The sequence below is a fragment of the Bison bison genome, unplaced genomic scaffold, assembly GCF_000754665.1.
Source record: "Bison bison bison isolate TAMUID 2011002044 unplaced genomic scaffold, Bison_UMD1.0 scf7180017864306, whole genome shotgun sequence".
Classification (NCBI taxonomy): Eukaryota; Metazoa; Chordata; class Mammalia; order Artiodactyla; family Bovidae; genus Bison; species Bison bison.
In genome coordinates this window covers 563422-574161 of record NW_011494878.1, presented here as the reverse complement: position 1 = coordinate 574161, position 10740 = coordinate 563422, and the positions used below count along the sequence as shown (strand labels likewise).

The window sequence follows — 10740 nt, the reverse complement described above, 5'->3', positions numbered from 1 at the left end:
CCTACAAAACACAGGCAGGAGGGCAGGCGAGGGAGGCCGGGTTTGGCAACTGATGAGGACACCCCATCCTGCAGGTGAGCCCTGGGGGCACATGGTGCTTAGGCCTGAGGGTGGGCACGTTTCAGAAGCCAGACGGGATAGTCATCCCAGAACCCTCCAATTTGAGGGCACAGAGCTGCTACTGGACATCAATTCCTGTCAGCAGAGAGTTGCTGGTGGGGGGTCAAGGATCCCTGAGCACTTGGGCACCTAGGAGGTGGCACAGCTGGTGCCAGGGGCCAGAAGGAGATAGGTGTTGCAGTGAGCCCTGGTGTGGTCAGCACAGGGTAGTGTGGTTGGGTCCTGCCAGGGTCGGCCTCGGGCTTGGGGCAGTTCAGGGAGAAAGGACGGCCTGTAAACACCCACCAAGGTGGCCAAGGTGAGCCCAGCAGAGACAAAGGCTGGGAAGAGGGTTGGAAGGGGTGGCCACCTGGGCTGAGAGAGCCAGGATAGGTGTTTACGTGTGCAGGGTGCTGCCCTGCCCACGGAGAGCGGGCTGCCAGTTCCCCAGGGGGCCGCGTCAGGCCACATTGCTCCCCTCTTACTGTAGTCATGCACGGTTGCCCTCACAAAGCTGCCGTTGGCCTGGGCCAAGGTCTCATTGGGCGCGTGCTCCACTCGGAAGGTCCGGAGGGCCTTGGGGTCCCCAGAGAGCAGCGTGTTCGTGTACCGTCTCAGGAGCTCCCCGGAGGCTGGCACCACGTCTGCATCGAAGACACGTAACGTGGCTACCACTGTGCCCTGCAAAGAATACGGGGGCCAGTCAGGGCCCCGAAAGCCAGAGCCCATAGGAGGGCACGTGCCCCACAGGTCGATCACGTGTGTGCGGTCAGAGCTGGCTTCAGGGTCAGACTGACCAGGATTCGAGCTGCAAGGGGCCCCCAGCCAGCATGCTTGTCACCCTTCCTGGGCCACTGCACCTCACCTTTCCAACAGGTGCGATGGCATCTCCAGACTTCCCATGATTATTGGTTAGAACAGACGCCCTGGTGCTCTGTGGAAGACCTCATTCAGGTCCCCACAGTGCAGAGTGGTCACCCCCACTCTCCTTCGAGGAAGCTGGGCCCCGCACAGTGGATAAGTTAGCTCAGTGTCATGGAGTGACAGACGACAGAGCTGGGACCTAAGCACAGTGTCCACCAGTGTCTCTCCTAAAGCTTCTTCTGTACCCCAGGCTGGATGGGGTCATGAGGGGCTTTCTGAGTAAAGTCACAGGTCATCTCTGCTCTCACTACTGACCAGGCTCCACAGTGTTACCATGGAGTTGCCCTGCAAGGCTCATGAGACATTTCCCTACGCCATGTGCTTTCCTCCTGCCCATCCATCCACCAAACCTGCTCCCGGGGTGCCCAGAGAAGCAGGCAACCACTGCATATCCGACTCCGACCCTCCCCTTGCTCCCGCCAGCCTGCCGGCTGCAGGAGAGCCCAGGGCCCAGCAGGTGGCAGTCACGCTCCGCCTGCGCGGGCCAGAGGAAGACCGGACCCGATGGGTGGGGCGGCGCAAGGACATCCCTGTCAGGTCCACTGGCCTGTCTTCCTCCACTCCGGGGTACCTTCCCTGAACTCACTGGCCCTCCCTTGAGGGGCCGACAGCCCGAAGAAGGGAACGCCCTCCTGCAGATGTCCTCTCCGTCTCCTTGGGGCAGCGCGCCCCGCCTGTGCAGCAGCACAGTTGCGCCCCTCTGATGTGAGCCCTGCCGGATGACTCAGAGGCTGGGCACCCCAGCCCCTCCCCTCGCCCTCCTCCCGGGGCAGGGATCAGCTCGGTGCCAGTGGGGCTGGTCCTTTCTCCTCCTCAGCTGTCCTGGAAACCAACAAAACCCCGACAGACAGACTGATGGACAAATGAAAGACGAATAACTAGAGTGGTCAGCCACATGACTGGATGGCTAGATGGACAGCTGAATAGACCAAGGAACAAATGATGAATGGAGGGACCCAGATGCCCAACAGAGAGACGACAGACACTAGACGAGCACCAGACAAACGCATAGGCACCTCCTTCCGCTTGAACTCCACCACGGCGCTGGCGCTGTCGACGCCCCCGAGGAAGGTGGGCGCAGAGTCGTCCTCGTCATACACGGTCACGGGGAAGGGCACCATCACCTCCTCCTCGCGCACGCCCACGCGAACCGTGCACGCGGCCACCAGCTCATACTTCTCCCGCTGCTCGCGGTCCAGGGCCCAGCGCGTGCTCACCTCCAGGCTGTCCGGATCGCAGCGGAAAGGCAGACTCTCACCTGAGCACCAAGCAGACCAGCAACCCCGGGATGACCCCGAGCTGCGGGGAGGGCAAGCTGCCTTCCTCAGGGGCCCACAGGAGAGGAGACAGAGCTGGGGTGCATGCTGGCCCTGCGCCGCGACCCCTGTTCAGCTCCACAGTGGAGCACAGCCTCCAAGCACAGTTTGCAGTGAAGACACTGCTCTGAGCATCACTGTGCCTGCAGCCTGCACCGGTGCTGATAGGGAAGAGAGGGAACCAGGAGGTCTGCCTCAGGTCCTCAACCTGATCACCTAGGAGAGGCACACCCCTTTACACACCCTGCCTGCCTCCTCTGTGGCGAGGGCTGGCACCAGTCAGGCTGCAGCCCAGAGATCCAGCTCCTAGCGTTTGCTGGTTTTCGAAAAACTGTTAGGAATTTCCTTAACTATGGAAGCAAGACATGCTCATTTTAGAGAATGTGAGAAAAAAGCCACAATTCCACCACTTGAAAACCAACATGGGGGACATGTGGTGTGATTTCATGTTAACACACAAATATTTCTGACTGTCTGGTTTGGATCCCTGCCCTATACACCTGCAGGCTGCGTGGCCTGAGGCTGATGGTTCTTGTCTCTTTGTGCTTCAGTTTCCTCGCCAGAAGATGAAGTGAAGTGAAAGTTGCTCAGTCGTGTCTGACTCTTTGCGACCCCATGGACTATACAGTCCATGGAATTCTCCAGGCCAGAATATTGGAGTGGGTAGCCGTTCCCCTCTCCAGGGGGGGGGGTCTTTCCAACCCAGGGATCGAACCCAGGTCTCCTGCACTGCAGGCGGATTCTCTATCAGCCGAAGCCACCAGGGAAGCCCCAGAAGATGAGATGCTGTGTGTATTCAAAAGTTCAATGACTCACTGCAACGTGATGAGGGGAGGACCAGTAATAACAACATACTCTTCAACCCAAGCCTGTCCCGGAATTCGTCCTCCAGAAACGACCCAGAAAGGGGGAAAAGCTGAAGGCTTGAAGGTGAACAGTGACCACCCCATAGCCAACCTCAGGAGGGTTGTCAACTCCACTTGGTGGAAAAATCACATCAAAGCCACATATTACATGTGAATTACACGTTTCCCTCTATTGATTATGGTTACAAAAACAGCTTTTATTTTTCTTTTAAGTGAAAAAGGCAGCACACTAAAGCATAAGCTTTGGGGACAATTTTGTACAAAGACATCCATCCCTGTTGCAGGATAAATGAAAGGATGCTGGGAATGTGAGTGACTACTTTCCTTACACTACTGAGATTTCCTCTAACATTATGACCATGTGTGGGTGCCATCAACCTGGTGGGAATCCAGGCTTCATCTCCTAGCCGACCAGCATAGTAAGTGTCCCCTTTAAGTCCCCTTTAAACTGTCTAATGGCACCTCACACATGGCGGCTCAGTTGCCTTATCTCATCTCCACTCGAATCCAGTGCCCTTCTCCTACCCCATATCCATATGGCCTCCCCAGGGCCATCGTATGTTAGGACCATCTTGTGACAAGGTCCACTGTCCTTACAGTGGCTCAGGTGGAATCCTGGAACCAAGGTTTGTCCCCTCGTGAATCTCTCAACACCCCACATTCAACTCCCCAGGAAATCTTGCTGGATCTTCCTGCAAAAACATGCCAGGAGCCTTCCTGCTTCTTGTGGCCTAAAGGCTTCCACCCTCAACCCCAGTCCTCATCCTCTCACTCAAGAATTTCTCCTGCCTCTTAATTGTTTTCCTGCTTCCTCCAAACCACTCACCCCAAATCATTTCTCACACATCAGCCAGACACACCTTTTAAAGGGAAGTTATAGCCTGTCAATGACACCCTCCCCTCCACCCCTGCAAGTACCTTCTATGGGTCCCTAGTCCCCTAACCAGGAAGTCCTGCCCCTTCCCTTGAATTTTTCTCCCCTCAGCAGCCTCTGCCCTCCCTTCCAGCTACAATTCCCCCTTGGCACTTTCAAAAGAGCTCGCCCTGCTTGCTGGGCACCCTCCTTTACCTTGCTCCAGCCACCTGACTTGGGACAGTGGTCTCCACCACTCTATGCCCTCTCAGCTTTACTTCCAACTAGTCTCTTCAGAGGCCACCCAATGTCCTTAGCACCCTTGTGGGCTCCACCTGCTATGGGCTTGGAAGGTCCAGACAGGCGGGATTTGGGCCTGAATTGTTCACTGTTTCATCCTTGGTCCCTAGAACCACGCCTGGCCTGTGGCCTGCATACATGAGATACACACGGACCTCTGAATGAATGGATGATGGGGTGGTGCAGAGTCAACTTGGACAGCTCATGTAGAGGAACCACAGCGCTGTGCCTGGCACTCGGCAGGCATCGAGGAAGGCTCCATGCGGCTGGCACTCACCTCCCAGGAGCCTGTAGGCCACGCTGACGTTGGGGCAGAGGAACTGCACGGGCAGCAGGCGGAACTGGTGGAAGGTGCCGGGGGGCCTGTTCTCCCGGATGCGGAAGGACAGGCCTGACTCGGGGAAGCAGAGCTCCCGGGGTTTGAGGGCGCCGCAAGCTGGGAAGGAGGCATTGATGACGGAGAAGTACACACGGGCACAGCCCGGCCACTGGCACTCGCCCTCACGAACGGACGCGGGTGACAGGAAGACCCGGAGATAGACGGTAAGCAGTGGGAAGCCGCCGTCTGCAGAGAGACAAGTCAGGCCCCACTGGGGCATCAGCCACACCTGCCCAGCTGGGACCTGAATGGGGAGAGGGCAGGAGCTCGGGGCTGGTGCAAAGCCTAGCCCTCACCAAGGCCCGCAGGGCTCTGCTGGGCACCCCGCCCTGGCCCCCACCTCCTGCTTGCCCCCTACGGCCCTGGACTTGGGATCTTGCAGCCTCAGGGCCCTGTGGCTCTGCTCCCTTGTCCTCACAGGCCCACCTCTCTGGTTATTCCAAGACTCAGTTCAAATACCCTTCCTCAGAGAGGTGCCCTGAGCCCTGGGTCTACGATGGAGTGCTTCCCCAAGGTGGGCTCTTGGCACCTCAGGCGACCTCCCTTCCCTCCCTCACCCACTGCCCCAAGCACTTTCTTTCTTTTCTCACTTTTAAAAACACTACAGGGGTGGGATTGGGTGGGAGGTGGGAGAGAGGTTCAAGAGAGAGGGGACATATGTATGCCTGTGGCTGATTCATTGTGATGTATGGCAGAAGCCAACACAATATTGTAATTATCCCTCAATTAAAAATAAATAAAAATAAAATACTTATTCTATTTTTGCCCATGTTGCTGCTTGTGGGATCTTAGTTCCCTGACCAGGGACTGACCCCAGGATCTCAACAATGAAAGTGCAGAGTCCTAACCACTGGACCCCCAGGGAATACCATGCCACCCCTGCATAGACACCGACTTCCCCAGAGAGGGGATTTCTGGCAAGTTCCATCATGGAGGCACTATAGCAACCCCCCTCCAACCCGTCTGGATCTCAGCTGGGGCAGGGGCTCTTCCTGGGCCTTCTATCTCAGCCCTAGGGAAGTGTCCCCGCCTCACATCTGCTCCTCCCATATGTATCAGTCCTCTGCTTCTTCCTAGCCTGTCCTCTGTTGCTCCAGTCCCCTGCTGTGATTACTAATTCTCCATATAAACTTTCTCTGTTCTAATTACCGTGACTTCTCTCCTGACTTGAGCTGGCAGGTGCATGGGGCCACTCTCCAATTATGAACAGAACACGCCTCCTATCAAACTCAGACCCTCGGCAAATTCCACTCTGGCAGTACTGTTCACAGCACTCACAGGAGTTCGGGGCTGGCGTGAGGGTCCAGGGAGGCCCTGTCTATGGAGCAGGAGGTGGGGTTGTGACCACCACTTGGTGCCACAAGGCAGCACTCTGCTCCACAAACACTCTCCTCCCAGTGCCAGGGCACATGTGGGCTTCACTCCAGCTTGGACCCCTGCTCTGAGGAGCCAGCCAGGCCTTCCTCCTGCTCCACTTTCCTCCCTGGCACCAGGCCCCCGTCCTCACCAGGTGCCAAGGGCAGCCTGCTGCTGATGGCAAGGTGGGTTCTCCGTGCAAACAGCTGCTTCTCCACCAAGTTCCAGATCATCCACTAAATCAAGATCTTGGGATTTTTCTAGCCTTTCTTAACTCTTCTCTCACAACCCCACATCTCTGGTAATCCAACTGGAAAAGACATTTGGAGCCAGCATGGAGAGAGCCCCTCAAGTTCTACACATAAGTTCTCCAAAATCCCAACAGCCTCAGAAGGCCTGAGGGTCATCAGTGGTCCTCAAGCTCATCCTGGCTCCCTCACAGGCTGGACAAAGAAGACAGGCCAGCACCATCTCACTCCTTGGGAGCTGTGTGATGGACGCTAAGGAGGGACAAGGAGAGGGCGGGGCGGGGCGTGGGCAGTGAGGCGTGTCGGGGTGGGGTCAGGGCCGCCCCCTTACTGCGGATGTTGAGCTTCTCCCAGGAGCTGTGGTCCAGGCTCTGGTTAAGGTAGAGAAGCCCCGTGTCCTCCTGGATGCGGACCCAGTCGTTCTCGTGCAGCCGCGTGCGGTAGGCGCCGTAGAGGTGCTGGCCCAGGCGGAAGCTGGGCACCTCCTCCGGCACGTCCCGCAGGGCGTGGACATAGAGCAGGGGCGTGCCGGCCGGCTGGTCCACGTATAGCTTCTCCCAGTAAGCATCCCTGGAGAAGTAGAGTCCCAGCGGGGCTGTGGGAGGCAGGGAAACACGTGAGGGAGGGAGGGATGACCACGGTGACCGTGACGGCAGAGCCCAGCAGCCCTCCCAGGCAAATCAGCTTTCCCAGCGGCTTGACTTCACGTTTTAGAAATAGCTTCCTTGTGGGCTGAAAAAGAAAACCTCACTAATTTAAAATTCTGATCTAAGTAGGTCTTTCTCATCTGTAGTCCTAAGAACATCAACACACAGTTATCTGTATAGCTAAACACTAGCTGCAAATACACTGCTTTAAAACAGAAAGAGGAGGAAGTGAGGAAGCATAAACAGCTACAAAATCATCCTCAATTACCCAAGATAGATAAGCACTTAAGCCACTCGGCTTTCACCCAGGCTTCTGCTCACATCACCTGGAGCCAGAGTTTTCAAGTGTACAAGACGCTGCCAGACAAGCAGAGCAGGCAGGGGTCCCCAAAGATGAACTAGAGTACTTTATAAGTAACAACGTGTGTGTGTACTAAGTTGCTTCAGTTGTGTCCGACTCTTTGTAACCCTATGCACTATAGCCCTCCAGGCTACTCTGTCCTTGGAGTTCTCCAGACAAGAATACTGGAGTGGGTTGCCACGCCCTCCTCTAAGAGATCTTACTGACCCAGGGATGGAACCTGCATAGCTTACGCCTCCTGCATCGGCAGGTGGGTTCTTTACCACTTGTGCCACCTGGGAAGCCCCTATAAGGAACAAAATCTTCATCTAAAGTCAAACACGCTTCTACCATAGTACCGAAAAATTCCACTCCATTTATCTGAGAGAAATGAAAACATATGTCCGTCAAGTGACTTGTTCACAAATGCTGGGGTTATTCACAGAGCCAAGAACTGGAAAGAACCCAGATGTGCTCCAGTAGGTGATCAGATAACAAACCTCGGTCCATCACACCATGGAACCCTATGCAGTCAGGACGGGGCGCAAACTATTGATACACACGACAGCCTGGACACATCTCATAGACATCCTGCCAAGTGGAAGGAACAGCACAAAAGAATCACATGGCACCGTTCCAGACTGATTTTAGGTGACAGAAAATCAGCCCTGGGTGTTCACTGGAAGGACTGATGCTAAAGCTGAAACTCCAGTACTTCGACCACCTCATGTGAAGAGGTGACTCATTGGAAAAGACCCTGATACTGGGAGGGATTGGGGGCAGGAGGAGAAGGGGACGACAGAGGATGAGATGGCTGGATGGCATCACCGACTTGATGGACATGAGTTTGAATGAACTCCGGGAGTTGGTGATGGACAGGGAGGCCTGGCGTGCTGTGATTCATGGGGTCGCAAAGAGTCGGCCACGACTGAGTGACTGAACCGAACTGAACTGAACTGAACCAGCTGGGGGTGGGAGGGGCAACAGACTAGAAAAGCAGGGGGCACATTTTGGGAAACATACAGGTTTCATATCCTGATGGGGTCACACAGGCACATCCATTTGTCACCAACATACAGCCAAGATTTCTGCGTTTCAGCCTATGTAAATGTGGCCTAAATTGATCACTGAGGGGCTGTGGGAGAGCTGTAAAATGCCATGCGGAAGAGGGGTGCTGACCATGGCCACGCTGGGTGAACCCATGGACTGCTCAGCCTACTACTCTCTTGACTTGGTTTAGGTTCAACATTTTGCATCATAAAAAGTTATTTTTAAATAGTAAGAAGTTTTAAAAAGATGGATAAATGGGCAGGCAATGCTTAAAAAAACGACTGAAAACCTGCCAACATTCTCTACAAAGCACAAAAAATACTACCGCACAAAGCAAACATGAGAAACATTGTACTTGTGTGTAAGTACAAGTTCTCTTTTCAATCAATTTGTTTCCACATACATTCTGCTTCTCCTGCAGCCACCAGGGTGAGTGGTTGGTCCGCTCGGCACAGTGGAAGACACCCTGGGGCTGCCTGGGTCCTCGAAGACACACTTGTGTGTGGGCAACAAGTGCCGAGTGGAGTCAGGTGAGGAGAACAGGTTAAGACCTTTTGGATCCCAAAGTGGCGAAACAGTAAGAAAACTGGAAGGTTGCCAGCACTGTGCCAGGTTTCCCAAGGATGACTTCAAAGGCAACCCGGCTGGGAATGCCAACTTGGAGGGAAGTGTGCATTGATTGGGTTCCGCCCACCCAGAGTGGGTGCTGCCCTGCCGGACAGGCCTGGACCACGGAGCCAGCAGGAGAGGGAGGAACAGGAAGAGAAACGGAGAGAGACGGAAGGAGGGAAAAGACAAAGGAGGGTAAGGAGTAAGGGGGAGAGGATGCAGGCGAGAGATGCTCTGGCCAGTAGTCAAAGGTCTGGCCCTGCACACCCGGGACTAAAGACAGAGATGGAAGGAAGGGGCTGCAGGCACGGCGCTGACCTATTAGACCTTTGGAAAACTGCTCCCTAGGAGTGCTGTCCCTGGAGTGGGACCCAGAATCACTGGGCCTCTTCAGGTGAGGTGTTGGGAAGGGCAGCTGGACTTCAAGGAGCTGGCACTGTGCCCAAGTTGGGCTCTGCACTGGGGCCTTCCTGCCCCACCACCTCTTGAGGGAGGGGATCCACCCAGAGCATCATGCTGCCTGCCGTCCAAGGGGGTGGCAGTTCCAGGACCCCCAGAAGAAGTCGCCCTGAGGAACTCTGGGGAGGGAGCACAGAGACCTGACTTCCCCTGCCAGGGGTCTCACTGGTAGAGACCACGACAGGAGCCGCCCACACATGGCTGGATGCCACCCTCCTGTCCCACAGCCTCCCAACTGGCCACAAGGACATGGGCTTCCTCTCAGATGCACTCAGGATGCTCATTTCTTTTGGATTTAGTAGCCAACTCTCAGAGAAGGCAATGGCACCCCACTCCAGTACTCTTGCCTGGAAAATCCCATGGATGGAGAAGTCTAGAGGGCTGCAGTCCATGGGGTGGCTAAAAGTCGGACACGACTGAGCAACTTCCCTTTCACTTTTCACTTTCATGCATTGGAGAAGGAAACGGCAACCCATTACAGTGTTCTTGCCCGGAGGATCCCAGGGACGGCGGAGCCTGGTGGGCTGCCGTCTTTGGGTCGCACAGAGTTGGACACGACTGAGCAACTCAGCAGCAGCAGCAGCAGCAGCCAACTCTAGCAGGGACGGCTGGCAGCTCAGAGAACTGTGTCAGCCCTAAATGGCCTCAAGACTGGCCTTGTCCCTGCTTCTGTGAAAGGGCGGCCAATGGCACCAGCTCGGAGCAGGCCTTTTGCAAGCTGGGCAGAGTGATGGGCCGCAGCTGACAGATCGATCCTCCTGCACAGCTAGGATTCACTCCACTGGCTCACGCTTCCTGAAAAGTACATACACGTCTACAGAGGACCCTACAGCATTGCTCATCACTGCTCTTGTGACAAAGGCAGGAGTGCCCCTGTGGTGTTTCCTCAGCCAACGGGAGGGAAGGGGCAGCCGCAGAGAGGCTCCCCACCTGTAATGCACTGGAACCCCACTGCACTGCCTGGTAGAGTAATAACCCTGGGTCTTCCCTCCTCACAGAAACCAGAAGGGCTCCCAGTGCACAGCAGCCCCCTGTCCCGCCCCAGTAAGGCCAGATCTGGGAAGGCAGATTCAAAGTGGGGGTCAACACCAGACCCAGCCCTGCTGCCCCAAGACAAGTGCCTGATTCATAAGCAGCAGCCTGGCTTCCTTTCCCTCCAACGCTCCATGAAGTTTGCAAGTCAGAGGGTCTTGGGGGAGCTCTGGAGTGGGCTGTGGGGGGCTGGGGAAGGGGCGGGGAAGATGATGCTCACCCCCGTGGACAGGAAGAGGAGTGGCTTTCTTTTTCCTCCCCC

The 10740-nt window shown here is 55.8% G+C and overlaps 1 protein-coding gene across 1 annotated transcript in view; it reads right to left on the bottom strand.

Annotated features, from left to right (window-relative positions):
* RET (ret proto-oncogene) overlaps window positions 1-10740 on the bottom strand; it is a 31678-nt gene that overhangs the window by 20650 nt on the left and 288 nt on the right. Inside the window, exons 2-5 of the mRNA XM_010852026.1 lie at window positions 6673-6936; window positions 4636-4923; window positions 2040-2281; window positions 585-780 (exon numbers count right to left, since the gene is read on the bottom strand). Of these exons, the coding sequence (XP_010850328.1) occupies window positions 585-780; window positions 2040-2281; window positions 4636-4923; window positions 6673-6936 (990 nt within the window). The remainder of the gene's footprint in view (window positions 1-584; window positions 781-2039; window positions 2282-4635; window positions 4924-6672; window positions 6937-10740) is intronic.